The sequence below is a fragment of the Colossoma macropomum genome, unplaced genomic scaffold, assembly GCF_904425465.1.
Source record: "Colossoma macropomum unplaced genomic scaffold, Colossoma_macropomum, whole genome shotgun sequence".
Classification (NCBI taxonomy): domain Eukaryota; kingdom Metazoa; phylum Chordata; class Actinopteri; order Characiformes; family Serrasalmidae; genus Colossoma; species Colossoma macropomum.
This window is the reverse complement of record NW_023494804.1, coordinates 20141934-20153675: the sequence shown is the minus strand read 5'-3', so window position 1 is coordinate 20153675 and position 11742 is coordinate 20141934. Positions and strand designations below refer to the sequence as shown.

The 11742-nt window shown below is 41.1% G+C and overlaps 1 protein-coding gene across 1 annotated transcript in view; it reads left to right on the top strand.

Annotated features, from left to right (window-relative positions):
* The first annotated feature begins 2628 nt into the window (after window positions 1-2628).
* Window positions 2629-11742, top strand: part of si:ch211-127i16.2 (amine oxidase [flavin-containing] A) — a 78292-nt gene continuing 69178 nt past the window's right edge. The window contains 6 exon segments of the mRNA XM_036594604.1: window positions 2629-3057; window positions 3172-3259; window positions 4317-4497; window positions 6859-6973; window positions 7381-7538; window positions 11380-11469. Coding sequence (XP_036450497.1) covers window positions 2940-3057; window positions 3172-3259; window positions 4317-4497; window positions 6859-6973; window positions 7381-7538; window positions 11380-11469 — 750 coding nt within the window. The 5' untranslated portion in view covers window positions 2629-2939.

Genomic DNA, 11742 nt, shown 5'->3' with positions numbered 1-11742 from the left:
TCTGGCCTTGGAGAAATGGAGGAGCCTGAGATGTTTGACCTGAGCTGAGTTCACCGACGCTAATAAGCAGATTACGCAACTATAATAGTTCATTCTGTTAAAGATGTTTTTCTCTACTGTTTCTCAAAGCTGAATCCTCTCAGTCAGGAGAGGACAAGGACACCGCAAAGATGACGACAAATAGGTCTACTTCAAAATATTCATCCAGGGAGATTCACTGAAAACTTCAGAAAAGTAGATAGTCACTGCTTCAGTCAGTAAGGGACAGTCTAAAAACTGAACACTCAAAAAATGTTTTGCACAACAAATTCAGCTAAAAAAGGTCAAGGCTGAAGAAAATATTCTCAATATATGTTATTTTCCCTTATGTTATTTTCTTAAGGTCTAAACCATGCTCATTGTAGAATTTAGGCAAATGGCAGAAAGGTGAAACTGGTCACATTCTCACCTTGCCCGATCACTTCCTTGTTTGTATTTAAATGACCCTTTGTCTCACGACCTTAGGGTGATACAATCAATGCCCCTTTATCTCTACCCCCTACATCTCTATACATATCCCTAGTCTACAACCCCTCCTTACCCCTCCTCAAAGTCCTTTTGTTCTTCCTTCCCCCTCCTTAGTTTTTCAATGTATATAAGGTCCTTCCAAAATCGTTGATTGTCTGCATGCACGTGAATAAGACTAGACTCCTGATACTGCTGATTGACTGCTGATCAACCAGGCTGTACCCATACTCTGTATGTGGAAATAAACTCCAGTCAACACCGAAGCTCCAGTCTCCTGACTCTTCTTGCCGAATTTCTAACACTCTGTTGAATTGCATTTATTTCTGGTTCATTGCAAGTTTACCACAATCTTCAGTTTCCCTGAATTAGTGACCTAAATGTAAGTATTCATGATCTAACGATTAAGTATGTATTCATGATCTAATCACAACTTACCTGCAAAACATACATACATACACCTACCACAACGGACACATTTTGATGAATATTTATCATGTACCATTGATTGTTTGTTAATGGACCTTTTATCTCATATTATTCATCAGAATGTAACCGAGGGAACTGTGGGGAAACTGAAAAACTGAAATATTGCAGAGAAATGTAAAAGACACAACAGCATAACAAGCTGAAATTCAAATCATATGCCAACGTTGAAGGCAGATCGACAACCTAGTACCATGCACTAAAATGACTGTCAACATGGAGACAAATAACATGTTTTGTTGATTTTGTTGAAGTAGAAATAAATACACTCTGAAAAGTGGCCTGTGAAAAAGTCCCATTTTATATGACATATTTTATATTTTAAGTCAGCACTAAAATTTGCCTTGAAATAACATATAAAATTTGTTTCTTGTAAAAGAATGTGTAATTTGATCAGGAGGGTTCAAACTTTTGCATACGACTGTACACAATAATACTTTATATATTGTTCAACTTCCATAACAAAACCACAACAGACATATAGGTATATGTATATGTATGTATAAATATACACAGTCGAGTCGCATTATTACGACCACCAATTAATATCCAGAGTAACTGCCATGTGCAGCACGGACAGCAGCTAGATGGGCTGGGAGTTACTCAATAAGGTCCTGGTAGGTTGTCACAGGTATCTGGTGCCATGCTGACTGCAGTGCATCCCACAGCTGATGAAGGATGCATAGGGGGAGGCTCCATAGAGCGAACACAATGGTCGAGGTGGTCCCACAGATGCTCAATTGGGTTTAAGTCTGGGGAATTAGGGAGCCAGGGTAGTACTTGGAAGTCTTGGTCATAGCCGTGTGATATGTCGCATTGTCTTGCTGGTCGATCCCATCCGCGCCAGGGAAGACAATCAGCATGTATGGGTGTACGTGATCTGCAAGGATGATTTCTTTCACAAATCGGTTGAGAGTGCCTTCCACATGGATGAGTGGGTCCAGAGAATGCCACGAAAACATTCCCCCGATGCATAACATATATATATGTGTGTGTGTGTGTGTGTGTGTGTGTGTGTGTAGTTCCAACAAATGCTTTTTTTATTGAACATAACGGGAAGATAGACCCACTGCTCAGCAATACTAAACAGCTGTGAAGCACAGTGGGTCACCTCCAGCCACACATATCCAGGCCATGGTGACCACTTATCCAAACAGCCCCACAGCTCAGCGCAACAAGGCGATATAAGGACATATATACAGCTTTACATTACCAGCAACAACAACTATTTATATTACATAATATAATATTATTGCAAATCCTATGCTACTATGAACACACACACATATATGCACACACAAAACGGTTTGTAATTAAATTATTTTAATATAAATGACGAGCAAATCTGATTACTGCCAGCCACAGGTTCCCATCCTTGGATTTGGAGTACCCTCTGCCTTGCACATTTCACTGTTTTTCTCTTCTATTTCACCCACTTCAAGAGGGCGGAGCGGGCGGAGGGGGCGGTGGGGCTTGGGATCAGGATGGGCTTCCCCTTGACAGTCCAATAGAATTAATAGTCAAAACAAATGTAATTAGTACTCACAATTTATATTTCACGCCTACATTTAGCTTGATTTACCGCAGACCAGATAAAACCCTTGGAAAACAAACTAAACACGCCTGTCCAGTGCGCGCACTTTTTAGACGATCCCTTAACTGTGAAGTGACTGTATGCTGTTCTCTTGTTTTCTCGAGTGAGTGAAAATGTGGCGATGATCACGGTGGGATATTTAGGCCGAGAGGAATCTTAGAAGAAAACTCGAATATTCAGCGAATGGCCAGTACTATAACCGGTTGTGCCTGAGTGATAAAGCTCATGGGCCAGACGAACTTTCACCCCGAGTTTATCGCGTTGGCAGCTTAAAAGCCACGAGCAAAACCAGCCGAAAGTTCAGCAGAGGGTTACAGTCTGCAGCTGGTCCACAAACCGAGCGGCTCCTTCAGCGATGTGTGAGGAAAAGTGTGATGTGGTGGTGGTGGGCGCAGGACTGTCAGGTCTCAGTGCAGCTCAACTACTCAAGAAGAGAAACGACAAGCTGAAAGTGCTGGTTTTGGAGGCCAAAGGTGCGGCAACACGACACCTCTGACGAGGGTAGCATGAGAAGAAAAGCACAGGTGAAACTTCTGGCACTTTGGGCTTTTAGTGATAATGTATTTTTCAATGTTTGCTCACTGCAGGCCGTGTAGGGGGGCGAACCTTAGCTCAGCAGTTGCCAGCAGCCCACGGCGTTGACACCTGGGACATGGGAGGGCAGTGGGTGGGCAGGTAAGTTGGCACTGGTTCACAGTAGGCTGCACTAGTGGCTTCGCCTACTGACTCTATAATAGAGCTGCTTCTACCGTAAATCGTATACTGTTAGTTTGACGAGCTTTGCAGAAGGTGCTGCAGAAACTGTGCATACTGTAATATTAGAAGTATAGGTAGATGTACAGTTTTGTGCAGTTAAAACAACAGTATGAGCAAACTACATGTATGGACAAAAGTATTGGGACACCCACACACTACACCTACGGGAGCGTTTATGACATTCCATTCTAAATTCATAGGTATTAATATAGAGTTGGTCCCCCCTTTGCAGCCTTAACAGCTTTCACTCTTCTGAGAAGCTTTCTACAAGATTTTGGAGTGTGTCTGTGGGAATTTTAGCCCATTCATCCAGAAGAGCATTTGTGAGGTCAGGCACTGATGTTGGACGAGAGGGCGTGGCTCGCAGTCTCTGTTCTAGTTCATCCCAAAGGTGTTTGATAGGGTTGAGGTCAGGGCTCAGTCAACAGAATAGTTAATTGTATAATGTATCACTATAATGACAACATATCATCAAATTGCCCACGCTTAGTCAGTCAGTGTTTCCCATCTCCAGTCCTGTAGCCCACCTACATTATACAGGTTTGTGCACACCTGATTAGGCTCCAGAAGCCAGAAGAACTTGATCATTTATTATAGTTGTAGACTGCAGGAAAACATGAAACTATGCAGCAGTGTAGTCAGAACACACTGTTGTAAGACATTAATAATTTCCACTCCCTTGTGCATCTCCTGCCTTTAAAGTTAGCCAGCCATTTCCATTCGTTTCTTATTTACTTAGATATTTATTTGATTGAACTCACAGACCTGCTGCATAGCAAGCACAAGATTCAAAAATGGAATGTTTGTGGCGCTCGTCCAATTTCTGTATCATTAGACGAGTGCTTTGTGCTACACTTTCATAAAGTAGCCTTGAGATGAGTCACAAACAAGCAAACGGTTTTTATGTATGCGTTTTATGTGCCTCATATTTGTGAACCTGGTATATTTGGTGGTTCACTGTCTTCTTTTTCCTCAGTTCACAGATCCATGTTATGGAGCTTATAAAGGAGCTTGGCTTGGAGGTTTACCCACAATTCACAGAGGGCAAGAAGGTTCACCACATGGGTGGCGCAAATGCTAAGATCAGCACCTACACCTCCAGCATCCCCTCCTTTTCCCCGCTGGTCTTGCTGGACTTTGTCCAGTTCCTCTGGAGGGTAGGTCTCACAAATGCAATTACTTTATTAACTCTCTCTCTATGATAGGATGGTATTATAAATGGCTGATAGATGGCTATCATTTCATATGGGGGAGATGAGGTTAAGGTCTATTCTTTTCTGTAATGCCTCAGACAATATGCTATGGTGTATTTCTGTAACAGTGAAATATAGCTTTAGATATCCAGGTATATTATTAGGAAAGCTCTAATCAGGCTTAGCTGAAGGAGTGCCACAGACATACTACTTTACTACTACAGAGCACAATAAATGTGCCCATTTTATCTTTTGATTTGGAAATTATTATTGAGACATTGATGGTAGGGTATCATTAACATTACATACTATTCATACTATACATCGTTACTGTCCAAAGAAAAACTAGTATTTCCAAAATAGCAACTGTGCATGAAAAGGCAAAAATGTTCTTTACTTTTAATGTAAGTTAATATAAAGTGATTTTATTTCAAGGTGTTTTGGAGCATTTCTGTTGGTCCATTCATCATGAAATTTACAGCCAGTGTAAAGTGCTGCCATGTTCAAATGATGTAGAAAAAGAAATATCATCAAAAATGAAGATACATGTTTGTCATTGGACAGTGATGATACAGAATACCATATGTATAAAATCTAGATGATTTTGATGATTAATCGAGTAAATTCTTTTGTATTTTTAAGGCCAAACAAATGTCTTGTAGCAGACATTTAAATGGCATATTCTTTACTTAGTATGTTGCAGTTCCTTCCAAAAAGCCTAACTGAATATTAATAGAATTAGCCTGTTAGCTTGTTTGCTCACCTGTTCAGCCTAAACAAAGTTACGCATAACATTTTATTGCATAAACACTCTTATATACAATTTGTGACAGCGAACATTTAATTTTACTTCATATTTGTGCAATTTATAAAGGTATAATTTGAAAACCGGCATGCATTCATGAGATCCTGCTGATGTGGGTTTCCTCTCTTTCAGTGATTCACAAAGAAGCAAACTGAGTGCTAGTAGTTCTCCTTCATGGAGAATCTTCAGCTTGGCAAACATGGCTTTATAATGCCCTGCAGATGCATTGTTTATCATTCAAATTCTAAAACTGATTCATTAAAAACATAAATTTTAGTTGATTATGTGTATAATCAGGTAATTAATTATAACCTAAAAATCATGGCTACCCTGATTGTTTGGTAATTGGAGCTGTAAAGGTGCCCCTATGAGGAAAATACAACTTTTCCTTAATTCTTAAAAGTAAAGAGCTTTTCTGTAGTATGTAAGCATTGTTAAAGATTCAAAATGATTTTGATTTACTCCTCAGTCCATACCGTTTGTTAATGAAAACTAACCTGCAAAAATGTCTGTTTTAAGTAATTGTTGTTGTGATGTCAGAAAAAAGCAACATGTTTACATATATGCACCAATTCAGCCTATAGCAGTTTACGCTGAAGTTATAAACAGTGTTGCCACCTAGACTGCGTACAACACAGGGCAGCCAATCACAACAGTGGTCATGTATCTTGAAGGCACAGTAATAAAAACAGCCTGTTTAATGTTAAACTAAACTAAAAGAGAGGTTGGAAAAAGGTGACTTAGGACTGTTTTTGGTATAAAAAAGGCAGACAAATGACGTAAGTGTGTTAGAAGCTCACTGCCGTGGGGAGAAAATGAACTCACTTTTGAGTCTAGGGTCTAAGAGATTACAACATAAAAATATAAAGGAGCAGCATAACGGAGTAATATTAAAGCCAGATATTTCTATTTTCTATTTTTCTTGCTTCCTTCCCTCAAGCAAAACAAAAGAAGGGAAAACAAACTCCCTGCTGATAAAAATAGGAGAAAATGAAGGGATCAAAAGTAAATGGCACCCACCCCTACAACTCCTATGAGTCTTAGTTATTAGATATTAATATAAATAGAAAGCTTACATAACAGATCTACAAGACTGCGGCAAGTTCTCAGTGATATACAATAAATAGTTCAAGAGATCAAAAACATCTGAAAGACAGCACTTGACTCCAACAACAAGGCTAATAATCTAACAAAGTATTTCAAAAGCCCAAACTGCCACAGCCATGTGGTGTCTGTCGCCAGATTGAACCCCTTTGGCAGCCATTGCTCATTGGTCTAGGCCTTTCCAGCCTCACACCAAATGTGGACCAATCGCGAGGCACAATCATACAAACGTCCACAGAGAATTCAGAGAAAAGGGGCAATACCAGACCAATTACACGTTCAAATAACATTACAGAATATGCCCTAAGATGTAACACATGGACCTCAGGGAAGAAAACAAAATACAACCACGATGTATAAATACAAGTATTTGGGCTTTGCCATGTTGTGATTTTGTGGCATATGTGACACCTCAGATTGAGCGTCTATGTAAGACCATGCCTGTGGAGGAGCCCATGAAAATGCCCAATGCCCAGCAGCTGGACAGCATGACCCTTCAATCCTACATGGACCAGCACATCTGGACAAGAGGTGAACACAAAATGACTGTTATTCAAAGCACTTACTGCTTAAAAAAGCGAGCCATGGAAAGTGCACCTTGTTTTGCAGAAGGTGCTTTTCACTGTAATTATTACCTTTGGGTGGCACTTTATAATGCATTTTTTGCACTTGTTCTCAAGTCTGATTTTTTTTCTCTAGCATGTAAAGACGTGCGGCGTTCTCCTGCTGTGCAGCCTGAAGAACCTCATACTGTTAGTGTGTAGTGCAGAAACATTAGCATGGCCAAAAGAGACGTTCCCGTTTGAGTTTCACTGTGGTACTGAATGAAACAGGGAAAGGCACCAGTGTGTGCATTTGTGTTCAAATATTGTGCTTTACAATAAATGTAATGCCTTTTGTTATGTGCTTGTGTGTTGTTTCTGGTGCTGCCCCTGCAGAGCTAATGGAGGAGTTAGGCCTGTGCACCCTCTCTGTATTTGGAATGGAGCCTTCCCAGCTCTCCTTTCTCTATTTCCTCATGTACTCGGCTGCAGCGGGGGGCGTCATGCAGCTGCTGGAGACAACGCCGGGGTCCGCGCAGGAGTTCAGGGTCAAGGTGAGAGAGAAGGATAGATAAGAGAAGATAAATAAGTGTGAGGGGAAAGGAGAGGTTTACCCTGTGCGCTGCAGAGGGCCTTTATGTGGGTCCATACATTCTCATAGCTACAGAACATACACATACATTTCTTAGTATTTTACCACTACCGTACAGTAGTAGGGACGCCCTGATCTGCTCCAGGCATATTTTAAAGGGGCCCATATCATGGAAAACCCAGTTTTCCTCACTTTGTTTGAAATGAAAGAGTTTGATGTAGTATGCAAGGCAAGGCAAGTTTATTTATATAGTGCTTTTCATACACTGCGGTCATTCAAAGTGCTTTACAAATGAGAAAATACAAAGATAATTCATATTAAAAAGTAACATAATTCATTTTAATAATAAATATTTAAAAAGTAACATAAAATAAGTGAGAATGGAAATTAAAACATTATGGAGATTAAAACATGATTTAAACAAGATTAATCCCTTAACAAGTCATAGGCCTGCCGTTATTACACACTTCTGTAACCTAAGAATAGCTCCATTAGTTTGCATTGAAGTCCCTGTAGTTACAGAATAATATGCCTTTGTATGTAATAAGCCTGGATTGTTAAGGAGTTAAAACAAAAGAGAAAGAATTAATAATTACATTTAATTAGGCTGATTAATTAATGGTGCAGAGGGTAGCGCTGACGCCTCACAGCAAGACGAGCCTGGGTTCGATTCCCTGGCCCTAGGTGTGTGTGTGTGTGTGTGTATGAATGTGTATGGCTGTGTTTCTGCCCTGTGTTGGACTGGCGACCTGTCCAGGGTGTTTCCTGCCTTCTGCCCACTGAATGCCTGGATAGGCTTCAGCACCCCCTGCGACCCAGGAGGATAAGCAGCATAGAAAATGTGTGTGTGTGTGATAATAAAGTGTCGCTACAAGAGAGAAGTGCAGTGGAACTCACAGTGTTTTAAACTGAGCTGAAAGCTGCTCAGACAGGTTTCAGCCCTGATTTAAAAGTGTCAAGGCTCTTCTAATGCTCTGTGTCATCTGGTTCCATTTAAGAACATTCAACAGTTCAAAACGAGAGGAAGGAGCAGTGTACTGCACTCTTTAGAACCATATAATACTACATAGTTTTCACAGCTTCTGAATTAATCTCAAATAGATTTGCTTACAAAACTCATGTCCATTTCTGTCAATAACAGTATGGCTTGCAATGCCAGGGTTTCAAGAAGCAAACTTTAGACACAAAGTGCACATTTGATGGGGGAAAATTATGTAAGTTATCGTTTTAAGACTAAATAATAAGCCTAGAGTTTAAGCAGTTAAGGTTTTGATGTAGAATGAATGAATATGAATATGCTCACACAGAACGTGTCAGAATGCACGCAGACAGACAGAGAAAGGATAACTACAGAGACTGCAGGTAGAGGGTTTAACAGGAGTCAGCTCCACTCCCCCCCACGATGACTTCACTCCGACGCTTCTGTGCCCCCTTACCCACTCCCTACAGTGGTCTTGTTAGGGGTTGCGCAATATTGGCCAAGATAAGCTATCTGAATAGGTGAAGTGTGAGAGGAGAGGGGCTTATCTTGGTGCTGCGCTAGCGGCCGGTGACTTGCAAATCAGCTTAGTACCTCCTACCTGTTTATGATTCTGCTGTGGCTGACTCTGTTGCTGCTAAGATGGATTAGATGATTTGGTGAGGCTTCCAACATGGAGGAAGAATATAAGCATGTATTTGGTCATGTACAAAATACACCGATCAGACATAACATTATGACCTTCCTTGTTTCTGTGCTCATTGTCCATTTTATCAGCTCCACTTACTATATAGGTGCACTTTGTAGTTATACAATTACAGACTGTAGTCCATCTGTTTCTCTGCATACTTTGTTAGCCCCCTTTTACCCTGTTCTTCAGTGGTCAGGACTCCCATGGACCCTCACAGAGCAGGTACTATTTAGGTGGTGGATCATTCCCAGCACTGCAGTAACACTGACGCGGTGTGTGTTGTGCTGGTACGAGTGGATCAGACACAGCAGTGCTGCTGGAGTTTTTAAACACTGTGTCCACTCACTGTCCACTCTATTAGACACTCCTACCTTGTCAGTCCACCTTATAGATATAAAGTCAGAGACGATAGCTGATCTGCTGCTGCACAGTTTGTGTTGGTCATCCTGTAGTCCTTCATCAGTGGTCACAGGACGCTGCCCACAGGACGCTGTTGGCTGGATATTTTTGGTTGGTGGACTATTCTCAGTCCAGCAGCGGCACTGAGTTGTTTAAAAACTCCAGCAGCACTGCTGTATCTGATCCACTTAGACCAGCGCAACGCTGGCCGCTAGCACAGCACCAAGATATGTGCTATTTATGTTAAGTGACAGTGATAAACTCTATAAACTAAGGGTTTCTGGAAGATCTTTTAAGAGGTTTTCGGACTGTCTTGCTGGCAGAACTCCTACAAATGCATACATTTTTTGCATAATAATAGGATAATTATTATTATTACAAATTTTGCTTTTTTAGTGTTACACTTGAGCTACGAGGCTAACATTGCTAACAAACAATAAAAGGCAGTAGTCACCCAAATCTTTCTGTAAATACATCCCCAAAACTTCTGTCAACCCAACTAACAAGACTTCAACATGTAGTTGAAAACAAAGGGGAGCACATTTAGACAACAGGTGTTGTCTGCTGGGGGCAATTTAATTCCGCACAACATCTGTTGTCTAAAATGGCTGAACGCAGCGTTTGGCTACACAGTGAAGTTTTGTTCATTTTTATAGCTGTGTCCTAAACCACATCAAAAATTCTGCATGACCTTAATGAAGACCTGGAGACAGTTTGAGTGTATTGAAAGAAGTTTTGACATACTTTTAAAGTATTTGTGTAAAAGATGTGGGTGACTATTGACTTCTAGTGTCTGTTAGCTACATTAGCCTCGTACCTCCTGCAGTAAAATAAAGAAGCACATTTTGGGCACCAAACGTCTCTGTGTTTAAGGTGCACCAATTACACAGGTGTTCAATTGTGCACATACAACTTGTATAATCTCCCTAGGAAAGCATTAGTCAAAAGAATGGTGCAGCCACACATCAGCCACAGGTCACTGTGCTCTGTGCCAAGCATTGACTAGCGGGGTATAAAGCCCCCCCAGCGCTGGACTTGGTAGTAGTAGTAGTAGAACTGAGTTCTCTGCAGTGGTTGAGCTTCATCCAGTACCTTTGAGAAGAGTCAGTGATCCAGAACTGATCATCCAACATCAGTACCTGACCTCATTAATGCTCTTGTGGCTGAATGCAATCAAATCCTCACAGCAATGTTCCACCATCTAGTGTAAAGCCTTCCCAGAAGAGTAGAGGCTGTTACTGCAGGGAAGGGGAGACAAACACCCTATTAATACCCTTTCTTTGTTGTCGCAGAAATGCTGGATGAGCAGGTGTCTTCAAACTTTTGCACATACAGTGCACATTTACTCAATATATATCAAAATATGATGTTTTAGCAATGAAGCACTGAAGCATTCATTTAGGCTGCTTATTGATACCCTTCATGTATGTCCACCTGACCTTGAAAACCCTCATCAAAAGGAGTCCAGTGATGAAGGTTTCGCTTGTCAGAAGATCCTTTTAAGCCAGATGAGGAAGGAAACTAGCTTAGCCATGCTAGTTTTCTGCTCCATTAGAATTGCTGAACTTTCTCCTCAAACTCGTTTCTTTTGTGTGGCGGTATTATGTGTTGGTGTTTTTGCAGAGGCAGCTGTGGGCTGTTATGCTGCTCGCTGCTGTGCGGAGGCGTTAGCCCTTATCTCTGTTGCTGTGTTTGTATGCAGGTGTTGAGTGTAATCCTGGTTTCTGTCCACAGGGGGGCACTCAGCAGCTGTCTGAGAGGCTGGCGGAGCAACTCGGGAAGGAGAATGTGCGTTTGGGGTCTGCTGTGACAGCTATATGGCAGGTAACGACTTTATCAGAGTGGAGGCGATCCACACAGATGCACACACATAAGGCAAAGGAAACGTCCACCAATTTAAAAATCTGTGCATAATTAAATTGCAAAGATGTACACAAAATCATTCAGAGTGGTTCGGTGTGAAATACTCTGTTCAAGAGAAACTTACTCAGTGTCAGAATTGTTTACAATGGTGGTGATAGGAACCAGACCACTAAGGAGTGCCTCTAAAAGCTCCCTTACAGAAAGTTATTACTTAAAATGGTTGCGAATATGCTG